Source organism: Aspergillus ochraceoroseus (assembly GCF_002846915.1).
Source record: "Aspergillus ochraceoroseus IBT 24754 chromosome Unknown P175scaffold_1, whole genome shotgun sequence".
NCBI classification, from domain to species: domain Eukaryota; kingdom Fungi; phylum Ascomycota; class Eurotiomycetes; order Eurotiales; family Aspergillaceae; genus Aspergillus; species Aspergillus ochraceoroseus.
In genome coordinates this window covers 3,983,685-3,996,304 of record NW_024468476.1, presented here as the reverse complement: position 1 = coordinate 3,996,304, position 12,620 = coordinate 3,983,685, and the positions used below count along the sequence as shown (strand labels likewise).

The 12,620-nt window shown below is 45.2% G+C and overlaps 2 protein-coding genes across 2 annotated transcripts; one reads left to right on the top strand and one right to left on the bottom strand.

Annotated features, from left to right (window-relative positions):
* Positions 1-520: 520 nt before the first annotated feature.
* On the bottom strand, positions 521-1,847 carry P175DRAFT_0430005 (G1/S-specific cyclin; the record flags this gene model as incomplete). Its single annotated transcript, XM_040893398.1, has 2 exons — positions 521-1,570; positions 1,635-1,847. 2 exons carry the CDS (start codon positions 1,845-1,847, stop codon positions 521-523), a joined length of 1,263 nt encoding a protein of 420 aa, XP_040756404.1.
* Positions 1,848-11,291: 9,444 nt separating this feature from the next.
* On the top strand, positions 11,292-12,077 carry P175DRAFT_0528532 (uncharacterized protein; the record flags this gene model as incomplete). The annotated part of the gene is made up of 4 exons (XM_040899624.1): positions 11,292-11,555; positions 11,612-11,671; positions 11,828-11,921; positions 11,989-12,077. 4 exons carry the CDS (start codon positions 11,292-11,294, stop codon positions 12,075-12,077), a joined length of 507 nt encoding a protein of 168 aa, XP_040756403.1.
* Positions 12,078-12,620: the final 543 nt, after the last annotated feature.

The window sequence follows — 12,620 nt, the reverse complement described above, 5'->3', positions numbered from 1 at the left end:
AAAAGGGAGGAAAAAAAAAAAAACCACCAGGAGCTAAATACCTGCTTTTTTGTTTTCGTTTTTTGTTTCGCACAACAGCAGTGCGACAAAGTTGAGCGGATTTGCAACTCCAGGTGATTCAGAAATAGAATAACAGATGAACTTCAGGCAGTAAATGCAATTTGGACTCGAAAGGCTCGCGCTTGCAATGCTAGATATCAAGAATCAAATGGCAGGTTAAATGCAACTTGGTACACCCAAGATATGATGCGTGAAAACTTAAAGAGAGGGGTATGCAAATTTTCGCAAAAGACAAATAAGGAAAGATGAGAATGGAAAAAAAAAAGAACCAAGCTCTGCCAGTGAAGAAGGCTGGAGAAGGCTGGAGAACGACTCCGAGGTTCAATGATAAATAGTAAAACCAGATAGAGCAATTATGGCACAGTACGTATGTACGCATAGGAGAAAAGTACCATATGGTGGCATCGGGATATGTGTTGAGATCTTATTGACGAGAAGGACCTTTCAAATAGGAAAGGCCTTAATAACCAGTGCTAAAGCTCATTTGCGGTTGCAGGAATTGTTGCTGCGTGGCATATGTTGGGTCTTGCTGGTATGTATGGGAGCTCATGTACTGCACACTGGGTGAAGGGGTTGGTGAGGGGGAACAAGCATTAGGCACTGTTACCACCTTCACGTAACCTGAGTTACCAGCATTGGCAAATGCTTCGTTCTCAGGGGTGATTGGCGGCGTGATATATCCATGTGGCACGTTTGACGGATGAGGAGCCTTCTGCGGGGTAGCAAGCCCAATCTCACCTTCGTAGGGTTTAGAGTCTGTGTTGACAACATCAGAGGGTGGGCTCGGCGGAGTGTAGCTGGCGATTGATGCCTGACGCGCGAGGAACTGCTCAAGGATCTTGGAGACTCGCGAGTAATGTGTCGACGAATACTTTCTTGACAACACCTGCGAAGGCTGGTGAAGCTGTTGGGAGAGCCCAACAAGCGTCATCGAGTCGTACTGAGAAGCCCATTCGGTATGACGAGGTTGAGGGCGGTTCAAGATGCAGCGTGCCAAGGCGAGCGAGGCCCTAGCAAGGTCCGAAGACGGCTTGGACACGAATTCTCGGTGAAACAGGGAAATTTCCGCGATATATAACGCCAGGTGTTCCACCTCGGGGTCATAAGGGGTGTCTAGGACTGCCATCTGAACGAAACCGTCCACAGTGGGGTGTCCGATAGTCCATCCCAGAGTCTGCAGGACATGCCATTCCATTTGGATGAACATGTCATCATCATACAGGGAGCAACACATCGATTTGAGTTCCTTAATAGTGGGCACACGATCCTTCTTGTCGCCATATTTGGCGGCAATCAGCAGCGCAGCACACCCAACCAGTTGGTAGTGTCTCTTATAGACCACACGTTTGGAGCAGTATCGGTCAAGAAGATTGACGGTCAGGAACAAAGTCGCTGGGAGCAGCTGGAAGGCAGTGTGTGCTTCGATGAGGAAATCAAGGAGGTAAGGACGCATGAACCACTGGATTTCAGTTTGGATGTCAATCGATTCAACGTCAGGAAGGGTAGCAGCCTGTAGAACATCTGGTTTAGCATCGAAGCTATATTAGGGTAGGGTGACAACAAGGGAGACAAACATCCATCTCCAGCATGTGGGACAAAATGTCTTCGCGAAATTCATCACTTGCCACCTTAGACAGTTCATCTGCGATAGCATACTGACGTTCGCGAGCAACCAGCTTTGCATGTTCCTTAGGATCCATGTGGGGTGCAGGAAAGTCGTCGTATGTTTCCACGAAGAACGTGTCACAGGGTTGGTGGCTGGAGGTAGGACGCTTGTGGTATGCCATGGTGTCGAAATGATACCGATATCGATCTGAATATTAAAGGAGTGGACCTGAAAGCACCGTGTCTCTCAGGGTACGACGGAATTAAGAGAGTGACAGTCGTCAAATTAGTTTGAGATTAATGAATGGAATTAGTTGGGAATATTAAAGAATGCCCAGTAAGGAGACAATAATCTGGATACTGGAAGAAATGAGGCCGCACAACGGGGTGGGAGCCTTTGATGGCCAGAGCTAAAAGAGAGACCGTGTTAGTGAATGTATTAAAAAAAAATTAAAAAAGAATGAATGCAAAAGCCTTGAAATTGAAAGAGAGGTTAAAGAGTGAGGTGAAGATGGAAAGAAAGAAACGGAAAGCTCAAGATATAAAGGGGAACTCCTTAGGATTAAACAGTACTAACCCAGAGAAAAGGCCTTCGGGCAGAGGGCACAATGCAACCCTTACCGTGACGGCGTGTCTGGCATCTAGGCTTAGGTCAAGACACAGGAATGATCCGTCAATCTTGACACTGGACGATACCAGTCCAAAGGCAAACAACGACTAAACGTCTTTGCCCTAGGAACAGGTGTTTGTACGTGCGAGCCTATGTGTACTCCGGAATGTGGAACAGGAGTACAGGCACGAACCCTATGTAGGGGTAGGGATATTGTCAGGGGAGGGGGGATCAGAATGCAGCAATGTTCACAACGTACAGATTGCAACCCAGAGTCCTTTACTGAACGTCCTTGTACAAGAAGGGGGTGATTCGTAGGATATAGGAACGTTTAGATTATCGAAATCCACATCAAAGGAACGAGGCTGAATCAAGTTCAATGTGATATGAAGTCGGAGTAAGAACGGTTCCTAGAAAAGGGGAGAATCCCAGTGTCAGCCATCCAAGTCTCAATCCATCTATTCAAGATTTAATTTTCAGTTTGCCAGAATAAGCCGGCAATCGCAAGATTGTCAGCTTCTTTTGGTATGTGGTGCCATAGATCGTCCTTTCCCGAGTATGCACCAGAGAGTGTACATTCCCCATAGGATAGCCCCTTAGTCTGTGCAGATTGAGAGAAAACGAGCTCTGTGTTCCTTAAATGACAATGAATTATCCATGGGATAGAGTTCACACAGGAAGAGTACACAATGAGTGCTTCTTATCTGTAAATGCTCCTTCTTCCCCATTGATGATCTCAATTGTTCCACCCCCGAGCAACCTGCATTTTATCTCCTCCTTGACCCATGAATGATTCGAACGTTTTTTGCAATAATGACGAATTGGATTCATTGAAGGGCACCGGCTTGTTCGAGGTTTGAGTTGCAACGATCCGGGGTTCTTGACAGGAAATGGTATCTTCTCTTGTTCAACGGCCAGTCGACAGCACATTATACACCCCGACTAGGGAGCTCGCTTATTTTAAATTCGACATGATTCGAAGGTAAAGAGTGAGGCTATCCCGGAATAATGGCATCTCATGTTTCCGATTGACGTTTATAGTCATGGGTTGAACCCGAACGGCACCAAAAAGGAAGGGAAAAAAAAAAATTTCTCACCTCCGGAAAATTACAAGCAGAAGAAAATCATGTACACGAAAAACGTTGGCCAAGAGGAAAGAAATCAAGAAGACCCTTCTCGTTGCTCTTCTAACCGGCAGAAGCTGAATCAGGGGAATCTAACTGACGATGTCACGGGGAGGACTTCGGCTGTCAGGTAAAGGGGGAAGGTTCGCCGTTTGAGCTAACAAACGTCGAAAATGGGGAAACGTCGAAGCGGGGGCTGGCGGACACGGCTCGACTGAAGAGCTGGTGCAACGGGTTCAAGATGAGGTCGACTGAAGTAGGACAGCCGACTGTATCTCTACCTGGGGACCGGTCTCAGAATCTCTCAAAAAGAATTGGCAGGTGACGAAAAAGGGGGGGAGGAGAGGAAGGAGGGAAAAAAGGGGAGAGGCGGCGAAGATAGAAGAAGGAGAAGGAGGAGAGAAGAAAGAGGAGAAGTTGCTTCTCTCTCCAGACGGGTGTAGTAGAAGAAAAGGAAAAGAAGAAGAATAAGAAGAGAAGGGACGGAGGCCGGAGATACAAGAGTCTCGAGAGGCTCGCTGGAGGTTAGCTGCTTCGCCCGATCTGTATGGTAAAGTGTGACGCTTCTCCTGTATTTGAAGGCGTGGTAAGGAGTGGGTAAGTAATAACTATGTTATGGTATTGTGTAATGTGGCCGGGGGTTGGAACTTGGAAGTCGTCGTCTCTCTGGTTCCGTTGGGTTTCAGCTCATTCTCTAATCAATGCAAAAAATTATATGGGCATACATAAATTTAAAAGGTTAACCCCTAGAATTGTGTTTTGCAGAATTTGGTCTGGATGATTGTGAAACAGAGACGTGCATTTTATAATCTATAATCCATATCCTATTGCTATCGTGTCAAACGACTTAACTTGCTACCAGTATGGAGAGGTCAGGTGTTGCATGGTATTACTGGATCATACTGAAAGTTGAGACGGCTTTAAACAGAATACCTGTTACCAAGTTGATATCCAGCCAGCGAAAGTAAGAGTTGTAGGAGTACATAGTCATAGTGGACGCTCCCTCCCCTTTCCAGAACCTCGCATAGAGATGGAGAAGGGAGTAATCCAATTTCCTGTACACGGTCTGAGCCCAGATGAGAGTCGCTCTCGCCCTTACTGGAAAGGAAAGGTAAAGTCAATAATACCTCTGTGTATGTATGTAACTATGAACCGTACGGCTGTGGTACTGTAATACACAGAATTGATTCAGTTATGCGTAGCCATTACTAATAGAGCGGTACATTAATACAAATACTATACTATAGAGTATATTTATTTGAGAACGAAAGAAAAAATATGACTGACTATTTCAAGGTTGAAGACAAGATAAGATACCTTCTGGCGTTGTAATTATAGCTGGGAACCCCCTCTCTCTGCGCTCTGGAGTCTGTTCGCCGAAAATAAACGACTGGTCTCTGTTCCTCCTCCGTCTTGACTTCTTTCTCCTCCCTCCTAACCTCCCTAAACGCGGTCTTTTGGTGGGCGTCACAGTTGGGGGGGGGATCTCCCTTCTCACCAGCCAGTCTACACCAGCCATTTCTCTCCCTGATTCAAGTCAGGAACACCTCGGGTCCTTGGCGCATTGATTTTTATTTTCCATTTACACTCATGAGGCGTATTAATCTTGTACGTTGGAATGGATCGTTTGGCCCTAGCATGGCAGCCGCTCACTAACCCCGTGTAAGGCAAGTTAGCACAGGAATTGGTTTATTGGTACCCCGTCTGAATTACCAAATCCATCCATCTCTCGTACGCTCGTATCGTCATTAGGCAACCCCTCTTGTCGCCTGCTATACTTAGCTACTATACTCCCTTTCATGGTAGAATGAGAGTGCTTGAAGAATCTCCTCTACCATGGATCTGACATGCGCACATTTCACAGAATTCCTACAGAACTGACTTCATTTGCGATCAGGTAAGCCTTGGCACACCTTATGCTGGACAATCCGCATATCATAAAATCAAGTTCCTACTATTCGGTGCCCACCGACTAGTTTCTATCCACATTGCGGAGAACAAAGTAGCGTCCTTGGAACCTATTTTTCAGCTGCTGACTGCTTGTAATATTATTCATCGAGTGGTTCGCATTTACTCGGAAGATGTATCGTCGTACTGTATTGAGTGTATGTATATGTGTGTATTTAAACAATAGTAACTTGAGTATGTATCCAACAGTACTAGTAGTAGCTACTAGGTAGTTAACTACTAGATAACTATTATACATTAGGACGGTCGCGTCCCAGGCTCGTCTACTATCATCAGAGACTGCTGACTGGCCCAGTTTGAGATAATCATAACATAGCGCATTCCTTTCCCGACAATTCATTACCAGTCGTGATATCTTTGAGTTTGTACCGAAGTCTTCCATCGTCGGCTTGAGGCATTACTGATGGTTTCTTTGTCCCGAACCCCTGCTTGAATTGGCAACTATTGAATTACATATTATGGCAAGCTTAAGCATCGAGTCAGATATAAACCAGGCATAAAGTAATTGGCGGGCTCACATTAACCAAACTTGATATTCCTGGGCATATCATGGATTAGAACCTTGCAGTCTTGAAGGATAACTAACCTATTGCCGAATCTTATTCTTTCCAGCAAACCACCACCCCAAATATATTCCTTGCTGAAATTCATAGCCAACAGATAAGGTATCTGCAACCCCATATTATATGACATTGCTCTTGCATGCTAGTTCGTGAGGATGAGCTATCCTTTGATCACCTGCCTCCATCCAATTCCGAAGTGTATACGGAGTATCCCAAGCCACATGTTCCCCCTGGAGGCATGCATACGGCAATAAAGAGAGCCTAGGGTCCTTTGTATGGTGACCAATCATTTCCACCCGGGCTTGTGAGCCACAATTTTAGGCTCAGGTCTCTTTCGACGAGCTCAGAAAATGACCGTATTCCAGCGCCTTCGAATCCTACAGTTGCGCGATCCATACAGCTCAAACAGGAAGAGGCGAACCGAACCCGTAATGTAATGATTGCCCCCGACCAGAGACTGAAGTGATATCTCAATGCCCCCGGATCGGAAGTGGCTGGTGTGGCTGGGATCGCTACCTGTCAAGAGTTAACCTTCACGATTCAAGGCTCAATTCTTACCTAGACCACCTGGCCATTGAATCCAGATTCCGAATCCTATCCCTGTCCTGAGGTCCACGGCCTGTAAAATGTAAATAATCGTGGGCAGAGAAACTTGATCCTTACTTGGGCTGCGGGCTGATCGTTGCCTTACGGGGACCTCAGCCTTCTTTGTTCCGGGGAAGCTTTGGGATGTGCAGTCCTAGCTATCTACGACTAGGAGATAGAGGGGAGAATACGGACGCCACCATTGTATATCGTTCTACGGAGTACTGCGTAGGTCGTCGCAGGGTACCTCTCCCCGCAGTCATTCTCTACAATCTACACTCTGGCATGGCCAAATTATTCCGAATCGCATTCAAGTGCCAAAAGGGGGATAGGTTATTCGTCACTAGGCGATGACAAGTGCCTAGGTAAGTATGAGAGAGAGTACTGGTATCACGGATGGATGCGTTACAGTAGTACCTACTAGTAGGTATGCATAGTAAAGGGGACATAGGGGTGAAAAGGGGCAACCATTACTAGTATTAACCACCAAGAACCTTGAACAAGGATGTCCCCAACCCTCCAATCTTCCTAGCCGATCGCGGGTTAGTGATCTGTATTTGTGGAACACGTACTACATGATAATAGTCTGAGCCAGCTGCCAGCCTGCCAGGGGGGAAGAAAAAAGAAAAAAGAACAATATGCTAGCGAAGGCTAGCCGGGTTGGCTATCGCAACTTCGCAAGTCTTTTCTAAGATTGCGTTTGCTGCAGGGGTTGCTGAGTCTGGCTCGCTTATTTTAATTTAAGTGGTAACTACTTACCTACTCCGTATGGATCATTAAATAGCATTAGGTATTATTATATTGGATGATGTACAGAGTAGGTGCTAATTTTATCTCTACGCGCATCGGACATACATCTTCCGTACTTAGTACTACTATTACTATTCATTCATTCATCCACCAGAGTACATAACTCCTACTTAGTAATATATTATTTAGATTAGTTAGTTAGTTAACTAGGACTTGATATTTAGCCAGGGCTTAGAGGTGCATCCCTTACTAAGAAGTATGTTCCTGCATTCCATTTTAAATTGCAGCTATCCTTACACTATGCGTGTGTACCTCTTACCTACTTACTTCTCTGTACATACAATTGCTGCTTTGTGACTCTGGGAACCTATTTCAGAATTGCAGAGGTAGCCTCATAGCCCTGTCTACTAGCTGCAAGGTATATATGTATATATATGTAAGTGTTTCTAGAACAATTGTACCTAGGCTTCCCTTCTAGGCGCCGCCGCTTTAGTAACTATCTAGTACGGCCTCGCTCAGTGAGTATTAAGGCCACCCTTCCGAGTGCTCGCTGAGCGCTTACTAAACTACCACAGGATGTCTGCGCTTTCTTTATTTATATTTATGTAGTTGAACAAGCAGAATCTATTAAACAGCCAACATCGTCGTTGATTCGGATACTTTTGAAGATACGAGCAATTTATTGGTTATGAATACGCTGGGTTTGCCCTGACGATGCTCTTAAAGAGCCAAGTGTTATCAACCAGCATAGTAGCGGACAAGACAGGATAGAGGCAAGGAAAGGAGGCTTTAAGAGTCAGAGCGCAATTGCATATAAGCCTTACCTACCGTTCCTTGCCGCGATGCTTGCAGAGACAATCTCGAGGGTATTTTGATGTAGAGAAGCGTTGAGGTGTCAATATCTCATACAGGGGGATTAATGATTAAGTCGTTGCTTGCTAACTACTCCGTACTCGCCCGTTCCTCCGCCCGTGCTCAGTGACCAGACCAGCTCAGCGATCAGCTCAGGTCTACTCCGTGAGTCAAAAGCGAGGGTGAGCACTAGAACAGAAGGGGAAGGACTGATATGTCTAGAAATTTAATATGTATATATATGTGTGTAGATGTAAAGTCCCTTGATATGGATATGTAGTGTTCAAATGTTAATGTCAATATTAAGCTGGTTTCGCTGGACATACTCAATACTTGCTATTTACAGAGAAGAAGTGATTAATCAGTACAGTATGTAACTATGAAACGGTCGAGTCACTTAGGTAAGTAGTATTTGCTCTCTCTTCAAAATTGATAATTTTATAAACTGTAACATAGAGTAACTATACTCCGTACAGGTCTCCGAAATTACCTCGCCTCCCACACAGCCCACAGCGGATCCTGAAAAACCTGAAGTGTTCCCCGCTTAGCCGCCGACAAAGTCGGTATTATCTTTGCTTTGGTCAAGAGGGATAGTTCGTTATATTCCTTATTTACTGGTCCGTAGAACTGAAAATACTGTAATTATTACCGTGAACGGATGTATTTCTCCTGAAGATGGAAATTTGGTCTGGGCGGATCCGAAACCTACTCCGAGACGAGCCACCATAACGGCCGACGAAGCGAGGAAATACCAACTTTTCAACGTCAAATTTATACAAGATCGTACCATGAACGAAGAGTGGAAGCCGGAAGTACGGAGTCACCGGACTAGGGTTATTGCTTACCTACTAGGTACAATGTGCTCCGTAGTACGTAACATAGCCAAATGAATCGGGTGGACCGGTAGAAAGTCAAGAGAAAAAAAAAAAAAAAAAAAAAAAAAAAAAGGGAAGTTTTCTAGAAGGTTGGAAGAACTTTATTATGAGTTTCGATATATCCAAAATCTACGTGCAGCCAGATATTCTAGATTGGAGATCAGTTGGAGATATTCATTGGAGTTGTTGGGAAGTTCCTTGTATCTGTTCGAAGGCGATTGGATTCATCTTGTTATATGTACCTTCGTACTGTGGCTCTTCCAATACTGAAGTACTTATCTGTCCTTGTACTTGTACCGGTAACCCTATTCGTATTAATCTCGATGTTATTCCCGTTACTCACTAACTATACAGGGTCCACCATCTTAAAGTCAACAGAAATTTTCTAAGGTGGTGGACGAAGCATACTGTAAGTGCGTCCGGAGTAGGTGTCACGCTACTTGGGAACTCAAACACAAAACCTGTCTACATAGTAGGGTAGGGTACTCCGTATACCTTGCCCTCTTAGGCTGAAGTTATTCACCATGCCATAGTCCTTCATACGTAGATCACCATTACCTACTAATGTGAGGCAAGACTAGCGATTGATTGACAGGATCAACCAGCGAAGAGACTTTTAACGCATTTTTGTCGACTTTCAAGACTCAAGTTGCCTACTCGTCTTGGGCGCGTTGATTGAATCTGACCCTCTTTGAAAATTTTTTTTTTTAACGTCGTCTGGGTCTGCGGAGATGGATAAGTTTTTCTTTTCATTTGACAGCGCGTTGGGATGGGTCAATGGGGTCGAGTACTCCGTATACAAGTCTGCCAAAATCTGTGATGTGGCGGGAAATATAGAGTACGCCGTACGTATACTATACTATACTACTCTGTACGGACGTACAGTAGAGGTACTCCGTACTCCGTACTCTGTATAGTACTCTAGAATACTGTAGTACATGTACCAACTATACTGGATTAGGCTAAATAGGAAATAAAACGGGCCGACTGTAGTGTAAATAAAAGAGCTCCACCATGAGGTTGTACAGTACATACGGAGTACATACTACTAAAGTACCTGGAGTGGTTTCGAGTTGACCTCAAAGATCGTATAACTATGGGCTCGATTGATCGGAATTTGTAGTCGAACAGTGAACCACAAGACTACAAGTAGATAAATGAAAAGTCTCTAGGCAGGGCGGAATGATTGACTCGCATCCCACGTTTCGGACATTCTGGGCCCCGTTCTGGGATTTGAGCTCAGTAATAACTACAAGAATTGGGGTTTCATAGTTTACTTTATCCCATCTTCAAATGAATTACCAGAATTGAATGTGGAGGATTGCCTAATTTAACTTCATCTTGGCGTGAATCCGGGCAAAAAGCCCTGGACGCGCGTTGATTCGAGGATCGCGTTAAAGCCAATCGCGCTTATTCTGGGTTCTCTTTCTGAATGAGAGGAAATCCATTTGTTACTCTCTACTACTGCGTTTGGGATATTACTGAATGATGAATATCTGACCCCAGCAACACGGCACGGGACTGGAAAATTGGGGAATTGGAACTGAGGAGGAAGTTTATTGTATAAGCCACCTCCTGAACCATCTGTCGCACCAGACCTGTCTTTGTCTCTTCTAGCTCCTATCTTGAATCAAGAATCCTGGCCCAATTCTGGATTCTAAATCTGGAGTATATGCACGTCATTCCTCACCCCATGACGGAGTAAACCCCAAGAATCCCATCCTCATGGACTTGAATCTTCCGGGTCTCATTCTTGTAGTTGTGCCGTTGGACAAGGTTTTACCAACCACAAGCCTTCCAGCTATGGAAGTTTAAATATACCCAACACGAAGAGCATTCCGATCATCTTAGAGAAGCAGGAATTGAAAATCAGTTGCAGGACGCTCAATGGCCCGTAACCCAATGATTTCTTCCTCATAAATCATTGTAAAGGACTCGGCATGGATCGTATCTCCTACTACAAGGGTAGACACACCCCCGCACCAGGCCACCATCAAATCAGAATGCGGAATTGCCCGGTGGAAATCGTCGATTCAGCTGAGCTTGTCAGATCTATGATTTTCTTCGACAATAATACCGAACAAGGCGGCACGGAGTGACCAATCAATACCCTTCCAATCTCCTTGCAGTACTCCAGGTTTCTCCCGGGTTGTTATCCCCTTCAGCCTCCACGACTCTCGCGCCTTGAGCTTCGGCCCCCCACCCCAAAAAAGATGGATGGATGGCATCCTTTGTCCTCTCATCATCCACGCACCCTATTAGGTTTCTCGGGTTTCAAATTTGACATGCTTAGCTTGTGATGGCGATGCGCAATCCACGAAGCCCACCGAAGATCGGACTGACGTGGCAGCCTCTCTGGTCTCGAGAGAATGCCGCAGATATGCAGGTGTCTGGCATAACCTATTGTTTGATACGGGCGTTTCGTAGCGCAAATTCCCCACGTCGAATTCCCCTGTTTTGGTTGGATCCTGGCCATTCATTCTTCAGTTCTAGGTGGAGCCAGCCCTGCACACCACTAGGCTCCTCGATGGCGTTTGATGTCCCTGTGTATGAGTGTATGAGTGTGAGAGAGAGAGAGAGATAGAGCGTGTTCTTCGTACGTGTACAAGTCCGAGATAGGATTACAGCCCTGTTGTAGTTGCTTCTTCATGGACTCGTCCACTCATCCCTGACTATCTGGTACGATGCTTCCCCCCTCGTCCAGTGCGCTCTCCATCCCTGCTCCGCTCTTGTTTGCTGTCAAGCCTGAGGCTTATTATATTATTTGGAATTGTCCATTGTGCTGGTCCCTTGGTTGGTTCTCCGTGTTCGGCGGCGGCGTATCTTGTTCCACAGACAGCCACAAGACAAATCGAGATTCTCTGCTCTAATGCAAGTCATAGAGCCCCCTTCAAGGCCTGGCCTGGATTTTGGAATCTTCGTTCGCCAGGTTTGTACTCTGTAGGTACCTGGTACGTACTGTTGGACCTGGACTCGTGCGACACTTCATACTCCAGACTCATCCATGAGGGAAGACGAGCGAGAACAAGCAACTCTGGAGGAGAGACCAATGCTTGATGCAAACATAGTACACCAAACCCAGTGAATGGGTTTCTCGATCAGTCATTGAAAAAATCACTCGTGTTAAGGTCAAGTCGCTGGGCAACGGAAAGGGGATTGGATTGTGTTGGTGCTTCTGGACATATTATTGTATTGAAGATGATCCATAGACACACTCAAAAGAAAGTAAAACATCAATGACTCGACTCATTCAGATTATAATCAAACCGATCAATGCAGTTCTATCCACGTCCTGGTGTTCTTTTCAGGTTCTATTTCTTTTCACAGTGCCGGGGGCATGCTCTCACGTGACTGGCAGGGAACTCCGCTGCGCTAAAAATTGTATCAAAAAAAAAAAAAAAAAAAAGTAGAACAAAGTTCAAGACCAGCATTTGGCCTCAACAACACTTGATGATACAGACCTTTCTTTTTTTTTTTTCTAATTGTGACCGGAATGATCGTATAGCGGCGGGCTCTACCCTTTGAGCCAGAGTACGTGTTTTTTTTAAATATTTTTTTTTTTTTCAATACCATCTCTCCGCATTATCCTTTACTTTTGAAACTCCGCCTTGCATTCTTTTTTTTTTTT